At 39.6% G+C, this 17,618-nt stretch overlaps 3 protein-coding genes across 3 annotated transcripts in view; 2 read left to right on the plus strand and 1 right to left on the minus strand.

The window, feature by feature from the left end:
• Positions 1 to 7,939: 7,939 nt before the first annotated feature.
• Positions 7,940 to 9,625, plus strand: LOC111077969 (Golgi-associated plant pathogenesis-related protein 1). Its single transcript, XM_022372495.2, has 4 exons — positions 7,940 to 8,088; positions 8,864 to 8,971; positions 9,039 to 9,265; positions 9,335 to 9,625. The coding sequence occupies exons 1-4, from the start codon at positions 8,074 to 8,076 to the stop codon at positions 9,423 to 9,425; spliced, it is 441 nt and encodes a 146-aa protein (XP_022228187.2). The 5' UTR covers positions 7,940 to 8,073; the 3' UTR covers positions 9,426 to 9,625.
• A 360-nt stretch (positions 9,626 to 9,985) lies between these two features.
• The window catches only part of LOC111077916 (MKRN2 opposite strand protein), a 69,344-nt gene continuing 61,711 nt past the window's right edge, over positions 9,986 to 17,618 (minus strand). The window contains exons 3-5 of the mRNA XM_022372396.2: positions 11,458 to 12,021; positions 10,567 to 10,753; positions 9,986 to 10,454 (exon numbers count right to left, since the gene is read on the minus strand). Coding sequence (XP_022228088.2) covers positions 10,053 to 10,454; positions 10,567 to 10,753; positions 11,458 to 11,774 — 906 coding nt within the window. The 5' untranslated portion in view covers positions 11,775 to 12,021 and the 3' untranslated portion in view covers positions 9,986 to 10,052. The remainder of the gene's footprint in view (positions 10,455 to 10,566; positions 10,754 to 11,457; positions 12,022 to 17,618) is intronic.
• The window catches only part of LOC111077847 (protein eyes shut), a 68,079-nt gene continuing 63,584 nt past the window's right edge, over positions 13,124 to 17,618 (plus strand). Inside the window, exon 1 of the mRNA XM_022372301.2 lies at positions 13,124 to 13,752. The gene's annotated coding sequence lies outside the window, so the exon portion shown is untranslated. The remainder of the gene's footprint in view (positions 13,753 to 17,618) is intronic.

Genomic DNA, 17,618 nt, shown 5'->3' on the forward strand with positions numbered 1-17,618 from the left:
TACATTTTTGCCTTCGAACCACATCCAAATGGATTTCCAAACTAGATTTAAACTTCACTCCAATAGCAAGTGAGTCACATAGATATCTCTAACTGCCATCTGTGCGTAGTTACATCCAGATGAAGCTCCCAATCTCCGTCTACACTTCCATCTCCTGCTTGTCCTGCAGCTACCAGTTTTCAGCTCGTTTTCTCGAACCAAAAGGAAAATGCCATAACCCGCTTATGACGCACTGTAGAGTGGTTCAATGCAGGAGGAGGAGGAAGGATGGAGGATGAAGGACGAAGGATGGAGCGGTAAAGAGGAGGTCTTTCTGGAAGCCTGACAACGACAAGTGACATTTTGCGTCAATGACAAACGGGTTTCACTTTTCTTGTGGCGGGCCTCAAACTCCGGGCAACGACAGATCGTTCTCCGGCTCGGGTTTAATTGGCAGATGCACACGAAACAATTGGGCGACTGGGTGGTTGGGTGGCTGGGAGCTGTAGCTATAGCTGGAGATGTAAGGGAAGGACACGACCTGACAGGCTTCATATACCATTTTTACGCTTTGTGGTTTTTACCTGGTAAAAGTGTCTGGGGAAACCCTTGGCCTCGGTCCTCGGCTTTTGCATATTTGAACCCGTTTTGCAATTTTCAGAACAGACTCATGTAGAAACCATGAGCACCCGGACAAAACCATGACCATTGTCAGTCATCATAGTCAGCAAGGACCCGCTTCTGTGCAAAAGATATTTGCATTTTGCGGTACAGACGAGACATCCACTTCCAACCCGAAACTCCAACATGGAGTCTTGTTTATCGAGCTATAATTTCAGCTCTGCTGCTGCTGTCTTGCCTTATTTCAGTTAATGGATATTCTTCGGTTAGACGGCGACTAATCACTATCCAAGCAAAGGTTACGCACAAATCCCAGACATGTCAATTAAGTGATGAAAATTCCAAGCTCCCTCCATCCCGCTATTCCATCCCTTTCTGCCTCTCTCTCTCTCTCTCTGTTCTGGCTGTGGTAATTTGCCAGGCAAGATGTCTGCTCCAGTCAAAAGCCAAAGTTGGCAACCGCAGAAGGAGCAGCACCAGCAGCAGCAGCAGCCAAGCAGCTGTCAAAACGTATGGAGAATGTGGGCGCTGCCACATCACAGTGCCACAAGGATGAGCAGCAGCAACACGAATAAATAGAGTGGGTTTGGGCTCTAGGAACCACTAAAGGCGGCGCCATGGAGCTGCGGATTGGGCTTGGGAGTGGGCTGGGTTCCCGAACCCTTGCAGAGGTTAAGGGGGTAGAGCTTGCATTTCACAGGCTGAGTCTGAGAGGCTCAAAAGATATGCAAATCTTTTCCCCGTTTGGTGGCTGTTGACGGAATGTCTTGCTCAAATGTTTGGCTCCTTCCCTCTGAAGAACTCTGTGGCAGGAAATTAGCACACAAATTACAACAAAACTGAAGTCAAATGGCGTCTAGGGAATGTGCCTTTAAAATATTTATTTATCCTAATGGTAAATGTGTGAAAATTTGAAAGGAAAGCAGAAGAGTTGCCAGCTACGAGTATACTTGTGTTTGGTGTAAAATGATCTGGAAACTGTGTGTTATTGGGTGTAGGAAACCTTGGTTCGAGTATTCCCATATTTTTGTACAAAACCTAGTGAGATTCTAACGAACTTGAAACGATTTCAGTACAGTGTGATACCATTACAACCGTCGAAATGAATTATAGAAAACATTGATTTCTTTTACAGAGAAAAACATTAATTCCCAAAATATAGCAAAATATTTGAAAATTGATTCCTAAGTGTTTTTCCTTAAATTGATTACATTATTTTCCCCATTGGTATGTTCCCCGTGCCCCTTGATAATTTGGCAATTCCTCAAATGTAAGAAAATTCAGTTACTCAGCTTTTTAGAGTCTCAGCTTTTCACGCCTCGGCGCCTTTTCGCAGAAAAATTCCTTGGCATTTTCACTTGGAAACGTTTTTCAGTGTCCGGTCGAGCGCGAATAAGTCGAGCGAAGCGACCTTTCGACTGAACTTGAATAAATCGCATAATGGCACAATGGCCAAGAACCCCATAAACCCTTTTTGCGCCATTGTGCACCCTCAGCAGTCCATGGAAAATAATGGCAGCCACAAAATTCTAAAAATTTTACCCACAAAAGTATGCAAAACACGGGGGGCCAGACTCGTCGTGTTTGTGCTTTGTGGAAAATCAAATTATCAGCAAATTTATTAAATGCATAGAATCAGGAATATGTGGAAAAACATATACAAACGCTTTACACACACAATTAGCGGGGAAACCATTTTTTCGGACACACAAAAATTGACCAGAAAAGCCATGGAAAATTAAACGAAATCAATGGGAATATCCGGTGGTATTGTCGGTTGATTTTTCTGTGAAAACTTTTGTGTGTCACCACGATAACCGAAAATTGACGCGGACAATGCTATAACCGCAGATGCTTTCAGCATTTAGCGGGTCGACAATAAATGTGTTTTAGTCGATGGCCATTATCAGGCTAATGGCAAATTTCACTGAATTCAAAAATAAACCAAAGCGGGGTAAACTCTTTACAGCCCCCAGCCAAACGAACCGCTGAAATCACCAGTCACCTAAGCAACTTAAATTGCAAAATCATTTAACATTGCCGCATAAACGCCTAGCAGCAGCAGGTCCACCACTTTTTGGCTTACTCGTTGGACCAGCAGCCAAGCAACAAGCACACTTTATAGCACATTTAATTTAGCATAAAAGCCAAGTTTAGAAGTTTCCAAAGCGAGTGAGAGAGAGTGAGAGGAGTACGAACCCTCATAGTTTTGGGCCACATTTTGTTTACTTTTGGCCAGAGTTGATGAACTGTAAATGAACTTTGTGTTTGAATTCGATTTAGTTTTATTGCACTTCATCTAGACATTTTACCCAAAGAAGACTTTTCATCAGCAGTAGCAGCAGCAACAGCCACTAAGAAACACTCCTATTGGTCATGCTTATATATATATTTCTATATATATGTATGTTTGAGTAGTTGCTTGAGATGTATCTAGTGAACAATCGAAAGCTGTGCAGCAGTTTGTGAGGTTATAGCTTCGGGTATCCGGTTATGTGGCTGGAACATAATACGGCCAGAGTACACATCATATCGATGGGAATGCAATATTGGTTTGCGCAAAGAACATTTTAGTTGAGGGTTTGCAATGGCAAGGAAAACCACAGAGATGGGGTTTAAGGCACGTCAAACGTTGCGTATACGCAATGAAACGCATTCTAAGAAAATTCCCAAATGCCATTTCGACTGATTCTTAAAGAAAATGCAATGCAGTGGGAATGTTTTGATAGCTAGTGCACAACTCTGCGTATACGTGATATATATTCGCTGTGAAAACGTGAAAAATCAAAAACCAAAACAGCTGTGACAATTAAATAGCGCATATTATACGCTGTGATAAATATGCATATTTTCATAAATTTATCCACTTAATATGCATGACAATGCAACAGATTATCACACTGAAACGAAACTGAGAAATGAAGACAGATGAGATGACAATTAAACCACCAATCGAGCGTGAAATGTTTCCCCAAAGCACAACTACAATATATGCACAATATATGTATGTATGAACTATATGCATACTATTAAAAATATATATTTACGGGTGTAATAAAACTTATCAGTGAAAAACAGCAACGGCCAGAGAGGAGAGAGCGCATCAACTTCACTTTTTATTTACATTTCCATTAAGTCAACACGGAGCGCCACCGAAAAAGCACACCAAGCAGCAAAGAAAAAGAGAAAAGAAAAGTCCTTCTTCAGCAGACAACACAGCCAAAAAAAAGAAGGTGGAAAATTTACTGAAACAAAGTCAACACGAATTTGCAATTTGGTATAAAATTTTCACTGCGACCGCTGCACAAATTGCTAATTCGCTAAAAACTTCACAGTTGACACAAGAAATTTGTGTGAATACATTTTTTATGCGCCTCCTCTGGAGAAGGATCTGAACAGGACTCTTCAAAAACCGAGATAGGACAAAGAGAGTGGGGAATATATATAGAGGGTAAGATAGCGAGCTCCGAGGATGCGACTCATGACACTCAAGTGGTGGCTATGCTGGGAAAGGGCATGTTGCATTTATTGTTGACTTTGTATAATCTTCGTAATTTTCGTTGCATATATTTTTATATGCAATATTTGCTGCAAGATTAAAGTGAGCTTTAATCAGAAATCTGAGAGGTTTTTATGTATATTCATAGCTAAATGAATCACAATTCCAGGAAGCAAAATACTTTATGTATATTTGATTGCAAATTATTTTTTTTACATGGAGTGAGAGTACACTCATTAAAAAATGTATATAATTGATTAATATTGTAGATGAAATTATTGACTGATTAATAATCATTCCTGTGCGGAAGCCTCTGGGTTTCTTATATCTAAGAAGCACAACATTGAAAAAACCCAACAAAGATATTCGTAATTCAATTCATAGTCATAGTCACAGCCAAAAAATTATTCTCCAACTTTTTGATAAAAAGTTATGCCAACTTTGTTTGTTTAAATTACTAGTGATAACGAATTCCATAATCATAATACATTAATGACATAATGAATAAATTTCGCCGGGTCATACAAAAATTAAAGTGCCATTCTAAGGATTGGGATAATATTATCAAAGTAATCTGCTAACTAGATAACACTTCTTTGCTATTATCAGACGACTACTGTAAGCTGAGTATTAGTTGAGTTTGCTGATGAGATACGAATTCTTAAGAGGAGAAGTATGTATTATAGAAAGATAGAGTGAACAGCAGGTTACCAGATAAGGTTCAACTCATTGCTTACGTGCAATTATATGTGTATGTATGTAGTTTCACACACAATTATCCAATGCAGTACTACTCTATTTACTATTTACTATTTGCTTTTGTGAATGAAATCAGTTGTTATCAGAGCAGAGCTTTGCGTTGTTCACCTTATCGGAATCAATTTAGCGTGAATAAAGGCGTCGACAGTGTGTCAATATTTGCCCCGGCACACTTGGCGACAAGTGTTTGGCTTTTTCAAAGCAAAAGCCTTTATTATATGTTTGCATATTTTATAAGCCGGATGACTAATATCCCAAGATGCTGTACCTACTAGTTACAGGGGAATCCCAAGTAAAGGCAGCTGCTGCATAAATCATCCAGGAAAATGCATTCATCTTGTGGACCCTGATGCATTGCCTGTTATTAATACATCCGATTGATAAATATTCCACTACTAAATTAAAAGTGTCACCAGAACAGTGTCCAATTCCCATGCCACCCTGTTGGCATTCTTTGTTCCCTTTTCGGGTGAAAATATTCGACAACGACTACGACGACGACGGCGACAACAAAGCATTTGACATTAGTTGAGATTTTCAATGCTTTCCACACTGGAGACCTTCCTCCCCCACCCTACAACTTGCAACAGCGTTGAAAACGTGTCAAATCGTAGCGAGGGAGGGAGAAGGAGAACGAGAGCCTCAGCAGATTGGTTCCGTGCCATGCAGCCATAGAAAGGCATCTACATCATTACCATGACGCCGGCGGGGTCTAAACAGTGTTCTTTCTGCTTGCAGCTTGCAGCTTGGGACTTGGGTCAACTATTTTTTGGGTACAAAGTTCGCCCCGCCATTTGGCCAAATGCAAAGCGAGCTGCAGAAAGAATGCAGGCAAAATAGAAAGAAAATGGAATATTGCGAATCGTTTTTTTAAATGACGCTCAAGGTCTGTTTGTCGGGGCTTTCTTTCGACTTGATTTTCCCCTTACCCACTGGCCTGTTTTCTTGTGTTACGCATTTATGCTAAAAGTCTATTTATATATTTTAATTAGATAACAGCGGAAGACGAGAGGCCGGGAACGAAGAACAGCTGAGGCTAATGTTTTGTTGGCGCCAGGTTTAAAATCGATTTGGCAAGGTTTTGTTTGACTCATGAGAAATTTTGAAATACCCGTACAAATACTACATTAACGCAATCCCAACCCCAGTCACACCCACACCCACACCCACTTCAATGTCGTAAAGTTATAGACCCCCGGCACTGCCCTACTTTAAAGCGCAATCGTGACTCAAAGCTACGATTGTCATTACTATTTATCTACCAAGGTCTATACACACAAAAAATTCTGCATTGAAACCCAAGAACGTGTGCAAATTTGTTTGCCTAATGAATGGAACCTTTTATTATATCAGCAATTAAATAATTAATGATAAATAACAACATTTGAGTGATATGAGTGCTATAATCGTAAAGAACTTTTACGATTTGTTGGGGAAGAACACAAATTAGGCAACATCTTACTTCAGGTGCGAAGAAGAAGGTATTCTATACATGCATATATTCCTTTATTCCTGAGTAGTTTTTACCTTAGATTCGAATGTTTTTCATGAGTCTTCCTTGTGAGTATCTTACAGGAAATACAGGAGTAATTGGCCACAATTTGCTAGTATTTTGTACCTTAAACTATTCCCATGTTTACCTATCCCACTGGCACGTTCAATTCCCCGCGCTTCTGCTCTTACGTTAAACCTCAGCGTTTTCAATTTCACGTTTCTAACGTCAATGCCGCCCAATAGAAGCTTCAGCAACTGTTGATTTCAATACTAATACCAATACCAGATCCACACTGTCGCCGAAACAAAAACAATCTACAAAACAGGAACATTTAGATATATTTCGAGTATGGGAAGGACTGATGGTGGTAGTCAGATAGGTAGGTGGGGTGCAGCTGGTAAAACAGAGAGACGAGGCTAAAACTCATAAGCAAAACTTTAGCTCGAAGTCTGGGGAAAACTTATTTACTTCGAAATTACGTGTCGTTGATGTTGGCGTTGGCTGAGGCGACATTATACAATTTATATGCACGTATTGCGTTCTATCCAAGATGAAATGTCGCCGTCGTCGTCGGTATCGTTGTCGGCCATGGCTCTTGCTGGCAGGAAGACTGTGGGCTGGATGGGCGAGATGGTTGCTCATCAGCATCATCAACGAGAATGTAATTACATTTTCCCGATTCATGACAGTTTTGCATAACCAAAAGCCCGTTGCTGTTCCTGTTCCCATTACCGTGCCCCTCCTTATCGCCATTCTCGTGTTTTATCCTCATCTCAGCGTCTGGGTTATTGCGTTCATTAATGAGGCAGGCGCGAGTGACAGCCACAGGATGTAAAACCTGGCCACAAACACCTTTTACCCCGACTTGACTTGTGTGTGTAAATCACAAGGAATCCACTCTCCGCAGGCGAACAAAATTGATTTTTTTTTGCACATCATGGGAGCAAATTCCACTATAGAGTTTTTAATATTAAATTAACTAGGAGCTTTGAATAAGTGGAAAAGCTATGGTTAATCTTTCAACGAGGATATAAATGAGTCGAAAGAAACGCACAGCTGGGAATTTGGGAATTAGTTTCATCATTCTGGCGATATTGAAAATCAAATGATAAATCACTGTAAATTAAATATAATATGTTGAAATTGTAGGAAATATATTCAATCTAAAAATACAAATATTTTATTGAAATATGAAATGTAAGTGAAAACTGTTTGACAATTATATAATGATATACATTTTTTAAGTGTAACTATTCGTGTAACATTTCCTCAAATACAAGATACCCTTCTAGTTTAATAACTAAATGCTCATCAAATTGTTTTCCTATCGAAATGATAATTTAGATAAGTTCTAAAAAAAGACCCTCGCAACAGTTTTGCAAGAACTTCCAATGCAGCTCATATCATACAATATATCTTGGGATATACCAAAGTGGGGCAGATCAGATGACTAACAATGGAGCACAGTTCATAATACCCATAGCGATGTGTAGTGCGGGGGTCTGTAGGAAAGTCAACTGATAAGAAAATCCGGACAGGCCCCATAAAAGCCACCTCTGAGCCGCTGCCAGAGGCAGTATCAGCATAACTTGACAACTGTCGAGACAAAAAAACACAACAACTGTGCGAAAATTTTAATTTGATTTAAATACAACAACAATTTAACGAGTGAAAAATAAGTGAAATTCAACCAAGTGTTAACGAGTTAAACGAAACGAAAATGAGTGTGGAACAAGTAAGAGGGCAATGAAATGGAAAATCTTTAGAGAACAATTTGTTGCATGACCTACTGACGAGTGGTACAATAATGAGATAGAAGAAAATAGTTCCTTTGCAAATCAATGACATTGCCATAAAGTTAAATGAGAAAAGTACAGGAAACATATTACATGTCACATTTCTAATTTTTTCTTATTGGCGTTGGCCCGAAAAGCCCTCTTTTTGTTCTCCCGGTTAATTTGCTGATGCGTCACATTACGGTCAGCGGCGGAAGTAGCTCACAGCACGATTATCGCTCTGGGTCAGAATCACCAGATTTCGGACAGTGCCGGTGACCGCCGCTGGATTGCAAAATATTGCAATTGATCTTTAGAGTGGTGCTAAAATGTATTAGGCCAAAACACACTGCATGAATGCACTAAAATCCGTTTAATGATATATGAAGAGATTTTTTTTGAGATCTAGTAAAATAATATTTTGAAGATCTTCCCAAATCTTTCTTGAATTTATAAGATATCTTTAAAGCTTTATAAGGATATCTTTAGAAGATAAGAAATTTCTGCAAATATAAATTTAAAGCTCTAAAAAGATATCTTAACCTGCTTTAAGATATAATCTTTGTTGGTAAATTATAATGAGATATTTTTAAGTCATTAGGGAGTTTGCTAGAAACTAGATTCATAGCAACAGAGTAAAACAGTGAAAACGAACAAATCTGAACCCAATCTGAAGCTAATATTATGAAGAACAAATGTATAGCTAACTAATCATTGTAAATCTCATTATTATAGTTTGCCCAGGAATGCCTCAGTGCCCACAATAAATATCGCGCACTGCACCATGCCCCACCGCTGAGTCTGAGTCCCAAGCTGAATGCATTGGCCACCAATTGGGCTCAGGTAGGATCCATATACACAATATATTTCCAAAAAGCACTCTTTATACCCATCCAACTTATCGTTTCAGCATTTGTTGGCCAACAATCGCATGGAGCATCGTCAGAATAGCGGATATGGCGAGAACATTTATATGGCCATGGGTGGCCAGATGCCTGCTGCCAATGCTGTGGATTCCTGGTACAACGAGATCAATCAATACAATTGGCACAGTCCCGCTTTCAGAATGGGCACGGGACACTTCACCCAAGTGGTGTGGAAAAACTCCACTGAGTTGGGTGTGGGATTTGCCAAAAGGTTGGTCATCTTTTCAGCAAAGCTATATACAGTTGAATATACATATATATTTGATTATCTCTTTTTTAGGGGAAACGTCATCTATGTTGTGTGCAATTACAATCCCCCTGGTAACTACACCAATATGTTCCGGGAAAATGTATTGCCCAAAGGTCGCTAAAAGCTAAAGGAAACTTAAGGCATTCCAAAGATATTTATGAAACATATGATATATACATATATAACCTTTGTAAAAGGGTATATCATTCCTTTGAAACATTCCATTGAAACCAAAGCAACCATTACCGAATTTATATTGTGAACAAATATACATATTATAAGTATAAAACTCCCAAACATACCCAAAACATAAATATACACAATACTTTTAAATATATAAATATTCTATCTTGTTGTAGCTGAGAGTCTATTACTAGGTATAGTTATGGGTGTCTTATCGAATCTCTGGGGATAGTGATGGAAAAATACGATGTTAATAATTTATAGCTTCACAGGAAGTATCTATTCAACAAACTCTGACAGGGTATATAGACAAAAAGATAATTAAATTAATCTAATGCGCTTCGTAAAGGGTGAAACATTCTTAAAAGGTTCTTACTTCGACTCCCAGGAAGATCAAAATGTATAATTTCTTTCAGACCTCATTTTAAGTGTCTTTCATTGTAACTTTACATTGTTTCCTACAATTTGCACACCCATTTTCCATAGTAATTACTTCAATAATATCCACATAATTTACCTGAATCCATCCCACTCTCAACTGCCATTTGATAGTCCGTTTCATCGATCACTCTTCAATAGTGCAAAGCTTTGGACGGGGCCGTGAACCAATGATGCCAATACTGTTGCTGGCGAAGCCATTTGCTGAGGTTTTGCTGGTGCTCCTGGCACCATCACAGACATCTGCGGATGAGGAGGCGGTGGATGACTTCAGCTTAGTCCTAAGCTTGGGCTGCTGTCGATGCACATGGACTCCGTTGCGACGCAGCCTGCGATAGAGTGAGATGTACTTGCCCGCCGTCGTCGTACGGGGCACAATGTATTTCTCACAGAAGGCAGTTTTACTGCGGGCCGCTTCACTCAACTGGCCATGGCCCAGGGCTTGGAGGAAGGCCAGGACAAAGGCATAGCAGTTGTGGCTGGTCTCCACGTAGCTGGCAACGGACCACCGCATAGATTGGGCGCAAATCTATTAATGCAAATGGTAGGGGATACAAATTGGGAACCCAGTGGGTACCGTGGTCCGAGTGAGCTTAGGGATTTGCATGAATATCAAAGAAGGGAGCCGACACTCCACTCACCTGCTGCAGCATCTCGTCCCAGTAGTCATGCCAGGGCTCGGGCACATCGCCCACCAGGAGACTCTGCCACCATTCGCGCGGATTATCGTCCCGCCGATGCCGCCGCAGTCCGTCCCGATCGAACTCCACGATGTCGCCGCCGGATGTGGTCACTGCGATATGCAAATCGGTTGCGTTGCTGTAATCGCTGCGGAAACACACAACGCATCGCATCAAAAATATATATGTATTTCAGCCATGAAAGATACAAAAAACCAAAAAAGTGTGAGAGCAAAAAATGGTAGAAATTTGCACAAAGATTTTTGTTTGGTAGCGCTATGGCAGTGGATTTTAGGGAGTCTGAATTGGTCTGGCTTTTAAGATCTGCAGGAATATTTAAAATTACAGAGGGAGAGCCACCACAGAGCATCCTTTCTACCAAAAAATGAAAATAAAAAAACTACTTTAAGACCTTGTAGTAGAAAAGAAAGAGAGCAGATGGAAATTGTTGCTCATTTTTTGTTGTTTTAGGATGTTTCACTGGGAACTGATTGACTGGATAAATATCCAAATAAAAAGGATGAAAATTCTTTACTTAGCGACTATGAATCTTCTTTGAATCGTGTTCTACCATCAGGTGTTTCAAAATATACTTTTTGAGTTGAGTAATATGAATCGAATAGCATTCAACAAACATTTTTCTGTGGTAAAAATGTTTCAAAATCTTTTATTTTATGGAAATTTGAATCAGAAAATTTGTTGATACAGAATGTCTTATTTTAAACGGCTGTCCAAACTACTATACAAATTTTGTAAGCTGATATATTCGTGGATTTTAAAGTCAAAAGCGGGTAAAAATGTTTTAGTGGACATACCCTTTTCCCTCCACTAAACCCATCCTGTGATACTCACTTGAGAAAATCGCCGGTGGAGGGCCGCAGGACAATGGCGCACGGATGCTGTGTGGCCCGCACAAAGGGATACGGCAGACGGAATGGCAGTAGGCGGGCGGCGGCACTGGCGGCAGCTGTCGCACCCATGTCCATTGTGGACTGGGCATCCGCATCCGCATCCACATCTGCATCCACATCTGCATCCGCATCCAGTGGCGCATTGCAATGGGGACAAGTGTGGGGCAAAGTGAAGCAGAAAACTTTTGCGTTGCAATGATGAAAACAGAGGATGCCCGGATCTGAGGTAATTGTGGTTGTACTTGTCGTTGCCGACATATCTGTGTGTATCTGTTTGTGTGTGTGTGTGGGGTCTCCTGGATGTTCCTCTTGATCCTCCTCCTGGTTGCTTCACCTTGTTCCTCCTCCTCTCTGGGCTCTGGTACCTCTTTCTGTTGGGGTCCTGCTTCTGCTTCCGTACCCGTATTATAATTGATACACTTTGTCTATTGTGGCACTCCCTCCCCCTTTCGGCAGTGTCCTGTCTCCTTTTTGCTGCTTGTGGCTTAGTGCCTGGCCCCTGGGCCTGAAAATAAAACGAAAAATTCTTGTAAATAAGCCGAAACCAGGAAAAGTTGCGACCGTAAAGCGGTTTGCCCGGAACATTCAGGCGGCCTGCAGTTTTCTGTGGTCACACGACAGTTAGATGAAAGACAAGGGAGGGACACACAGGGGGAAGAGCAGGGTGCTTTACACGGACTTCGACCAAAAAGTTTCCTGGTAAATGTGACATTTGTCATCATTATTTGAAATATAGGGCTTAAATAAGCTATAGGAACGTATGAACGAAACCTTGTATCAGGACCAGACATGAAAATCTATTCAATTACAAAAACAGGTACTAAAATACGTTTAAAATTCGATTTTTGATTTGAAAATAAATTTGTGGATTGCTCAATATTTTTAATACATATAAGGTATGTTGGAGTTACAATATATCGATTTTGATTATCATGATAAATTGAAGTCTCACCAATTTCCCCAATTATTTAATTCAATCGTACGATTCGATAAATCATAAAATATATCTGAAGGCTCCCAAACGGATATCAGATTTCAGAATTTTCTATTTATGATTCCTAGGGTATACTCTTGGGCTAGGTACTATATTTTTGATAATTATATATAAAAAAACAGTGAATCCATTTCAGCTAAAAAGGACAAAAAATTCATTGAAAATAAACTCCTCCATTTCCGCCCTAATAAAAAGAACCCTTTTGTTCAATCAATTAAAAGCACTTCATAGAAAAGTGGCAGCAACCCTTGTGGCAATCATATGGTGGCCATATAGCGGTGAAAGCCGGCTCCAAAAAGAAAGCAGACCAAAAACGTAAACAAACCGGCTAAATCCGATTCCACCTTCACCAACCACTGTCACCAAATGGAAATTCACCATGACATCTGAATAAAATGCCTTAAATTGCCCAAAACACAGTCTATGAGAGACGAGAGAGAGCCAGGGAAAATTCCCAGCTCGTTGCATGCCCCCCAAAAAGAGGTGAAAATGCATAATTCACTAGGAAATATCCCCAGCTCGTGTTTTGGATCTCGTGGCGGCACGAGACTTCGGTTGCACGGGGGCACGAGTCGCCACGTCCACGACAACGGCTTGGAGTCGCGAGGCGAAACCAGTTGACGGCGAGCCGTGCGAGCAGACGGTCGTGTTGTAGTCGCAATTGCTAGAAGGAAAGTGGCCCCCCAAAAACAACAAAAAAACACCAAACCGAAGCCCAAACAAAAAGCCCATCACTATCATCATAGTTACGGTGTGTTCCGAGTGTGGAATTAGCACTGCGGAGTGCAGTGCATTCCAAGATAAAACTGCAATCAAGGGACGCGAGTACGAAGGATACACCGCCGCATTATCCTGAGGAGACATAGACCCATAGACCTCCCCAAAAGAACAGTGAGACATTGTCCTTTATTTTTGTTTACAACTCGCGGTCAGGACTTTGAATTTTTGTGGGTCTAGGACTCGGTGGAGGGTGTCCCCCGTGTCTTTCGTGGTCACCGTGTTAGTTTGTGTGTGGTTTTACCACCCACCCCTAGTCCTGTCCTTAACCGCCGTGCTTTGTGTTTGTGTTCTGCTGCTGTAAAGTGGACGATGCCATGGCAACACATTGCTAATCGATGACGTGACCACAAAAAAAAAACCACTCCAACAACCAACCAACAAAATAACTGTCGGCAAACAACACCGAAAACACTCTTCACATTTTGGGATAACACTCGGATAATGACCATCAACTGATTTTGGGTATGTGGCAAATCCAACATATTTATAGAACAAACAAAAACTAAAATGGGAAAAATTACCCTAAGCTATGTGATAATTGTAGCGGCTGAAGAAAATTAGTTTATGATAGCCGAAATAATAATAGGCAAACACCTAAAAAAAAATATTTCGAAATATCAGTATATATTATCATCTCATCATTTATGAGCCTTAAGACTATGATTCTAAGTATCTTTAAAATTGTAAAAATTGAATTCTGGAGTGCATATGCATCAAACAGGTGCTAAAATGACAAAGGATATATTGGAATTAATATATTTGCAAATAAAATAAAACATGCAACATTTCGATTAAAAGTTTTTTTTTTTGATAAGGCATTCCGGCTACTCCTGCTCTGGGTCTTATAGTCTACCCTGGTGTTCTAGATATACATACATATACATATACATATACATATACATATGTATATCCTTTGCTTTACGATGTAAGTTCTTTATTGAAGTTGTTTTAATTATTCAAGCCCGACTATCTTTATACTTATGAGTCAGCATGGCCAAAAGAATCCCCTTAAAGTTTTAGACATCCTCCCCTATCTATTTATCTTGGAATGTGAATGTGTCAGGGATAATGACCATTAACTAATTTTCCATGAGCATGTGGCAATCAACACATTTACAGAACAAACAAAGCAAAACAACAACTGAAAAGAAAAATGCCTCCCAACTGATAAGTGTTGCGGTCAACGAAATTCATTTTTGATAGCCCAGAAATGGTGAAGCATTAAGCTTCTTAACTGTTTTCACCCAAAAGTAAAAGCAAAGCAAGTTCTGTGGTTCCCTTTTGTGGTCTGAACGCAGTCTGAAGTCTCGGCTGGCAGACGTTTCAAGATCGAAAGAGATAAGAGATGCTGCGATGCCAAAGGCAAAAGTTGACATTCCACAAACAAGCTGCAAGGGAACTTTGAACACAACTTGAATGAAGAAAATTGTCAAAGGGAAGGCACACTTTTCGTGCAGTAGTCTTTCTTTGGGCTTTCTGTCTGTGAAGTCCTCTCTTAACCCAATTAGTGGGCATGACTTTTATGCAAAATTAAAATATTTACTTGGCCAAGTTGCCAAAAACTGAAGAACTATTCACAAGCGATATTCTGTGACAGATTAAGTGGATAGTTTTCTTTGAAAAGGGTAGTTAAGGATGGAAATGGAGTGAGGAAAGTATTTGGCGCAAACAAAATTGGGACATTTTGATGGATTCTGAAGGAATTTTGGCTACAAAATATTTAAAGTTTTTATTTTATTTAAAGAAAATTTCTATTGCAATATTTTGTATTTTATTTTATGCTTCTGAGTTAGTTATTTTTCAAGCCAAAACAATATGACGGGCCTTTGAGAAGTTGTTTCCTTGTGAGATTAACTAAAGTTTTCTTGCAATATTTCGGCTTAAACAAAGTTGGGATATTTTTAAATCCATTATGGAAGAAAAACAAAAACGGAAGCAAACAAACTTTTGCCAAACATGCAGCTTAAGTTTATAAAATGCAATCTTGAAAAAACTAAATTTCCAGATATTGAATAGACTTTGGAATGCTTTCTTTATTAAGTCAGGACCTTTAAACATATGGTGAAAATGATTATTCAGAAATTATTAAATTATTTAAATTTATTATTATACAACAAAGAATCTTAAATGAAGCAGGAACGGATCCTTAAATTAAATTAAATTTTTCATGAAGGTAAAATAAGTTTTCGCAAGACATGGGTAATATTTCACTCAGAAGGATAACCTTTCACTCAAGGATAACCTTTCAGGAGTCTCTTTATCTATAGATTGATTCGAGCTGCTGTAAATGTTCATTCTATAAATGTTTTTGTAACTTTTAATCACAATAAATGACAACTATTTTTGGCTTAATCTACAAAGCTTTAACAGAAGAGATTAAAAGTAAAATGTCACACTAGTTCTAACTTTGAGGCTTAAAATTGCTCATAAAATATTTTTTGTCAAATATTATGGTAGATGAAACATTTTTTTTAATTCATATAATTATTATAAAATACCTACAAGCCCTTATATGTGCCTGAACTGATGCTAAATATAAAGCAAAATGGTGTTAGGTAAATGCCATTTCCATGCAAATTTAATTGCTTTCACAAACTACATATTTGGTGTGCCTTCCGATAATGAAAATTCGATAGCCAGCAATGAAAACCAATGCAAACATTTGGCAAGAGTTAAACGTTAGGAGAGAGTTTTTTATAAAAAATTACATTTTTTTTTTTTTTGAGTAAAAAACTTGAATTGATTTTCCTTTTGGGCCATGAATACGGAAGCCAAGGCAAATACCAAGTGGAAATGCTAAAAATAAATTGCGGGAATTTGTCTTAAAGCCCAAGTTGGCATTTTCCCGATGACGACGCGGAAAAGAAAACGCGGCAGGCAGCAAGGCAGGAAAACAAATGCAATAAAGGATATGACAACAGGCCCTGAGAGAGAGTGCGCCGAAAAGAGAGTAGGGAACGGCACAGGCAGAAACGGCAACAATTTCAGCAGCGGGCTTTGGTGAAATCCAAACAAACTTTATCTCTATGTTGTTTGCCAACTTGAATTAAACACGCCCCCATGTACATACGCCCCACCACCCATATGGCCAAGAAAGTATGTTACGGTGGAAGGGGAGGCACGGTACGACAGGGGTGAAGTCCCAAAGAGTTGTGAGAAATGAAATTACAACTTGCATCCTCTTTTTGGCTTTCTGTATTCTTCTTTTTTTGGCCCCGGACAGGCACTTGGCCAGGGACCTTCAAAAGGAATTGTTTGGCCAAAGCAAACACAGAAAAGGACGAAAAAATGTCTGTGAAATCAAGTTAAGTTTACGCATTTTTAGTGCACTTGGAACAGGACCAAAAGCAGAAACAGGACAGGGAACGTGGCGTGGCATGGTGCAGCTCCAAAAAAATAAAGGATAAAATATGTACATGGCAGAAGGAGGCACATAAAAAATGTACAAGCCAAAGACAAACCTGTACAAGGGAGACGACAAGACAAGACAAAATAAAATCAGGTGAAAAGAACTCATCAAGGCACAACGAAATCAAAACACTCTTGAATGAAAAGAGAACCCAAAAAAATGGTTTACGGCTTAAAGATTATTAGGGTTTTTTTTTTAGATTAACTGCCCAGAGAGATTTTCAGGAAAGAAATAAGATGCTTAGGTTTTCTGGGAATTTTTCTGGCACTTTTAAATCACTTTTCTGAGAATACTTTCAACCGTAGTTTAAAAGCTAAACCATACTCTCCTCAGTTAGGGTATTCCAAGAACAACTAAAAATAATGAAGAACAAAAAGAGTGAACAAGAAAGCTGCCAAGAGCGGCCAGAACCTGCCAGTAAGTAAATTTTACGGCACCAACTGACAGCAAAAATTGCTCAAAATTTTATTGTTCCTTGTCCCTTTTTTCCATCTTCTTTATTTTTTGTTCTTTTGTCGCGCAGCTGGTGACGCAGGTTATAAATTACAGTGGCAACAATACGAGTGGCAACAACAAGTGCTCTCTGTGAATTAATAACAAAACGGTGACAATAACAGCCAGCCTGAACAGGGGGGAATACGGGGATTGCTGCAAATGAAATAAGCCGAGTTGACAACTTTGAAAGCGGCTCGGCGTGTTCCCAAAAGTAAAACTCAAAATTCTCCGCAATGCGTAAATTAATTCAGAAGACACGAGACGACAGGAGAACACACACGCAATGCAGAGGAGCAGGTGCGTGCCCATAAGAAAACAGGGTTGAAAGGGATGGGATCCTGTGATTGGGGATTGATTCGATATTTAGTGAGTCCCAAAGAGTAGTGGAGACTAAGGCAGATATTGATTGAGTAAAGATGTTGGG

Source organism: Drosophila obscura, unplaced genomic scaffold (assembly GCF_018151105.1).
Source record: "Drosophila obscura isolate BZ-5 IFL unplaced genomic scaffold, ASM1815110v1 contig_200, whole genome shotgun sequence".
In the NCBI taxonomy this organism is placed as follows: domain Eukaryota; kingdom Metazoa; phylum Arthropoda; class Insecta; order Diptera; family Drosophilidae; genus Drosophila; species Drosophila obscura.

What these genes read in the sequence shown, in the direction of transcription:
- LOC111077969 (XM_022372495.2), top strand. An exon ending in TGGCCACCAATTGGGCTCAG is followed by an intron (nt 8,972 to 9,038) that starts GTAGGATCCATA and finishes TTATCGTTTCAG; the next exon opens with CATTTGTTGGCCAACAATCG. An exon ending in GGTGTGGGATTTGCCAAAAG is followed by an intron (nt 9,266 to 9,334) that starts GTTGGTCATCTT and finishes TCTCTTTTTTAG; the next exon opens with GGGAAACGTCATCTATGTTG.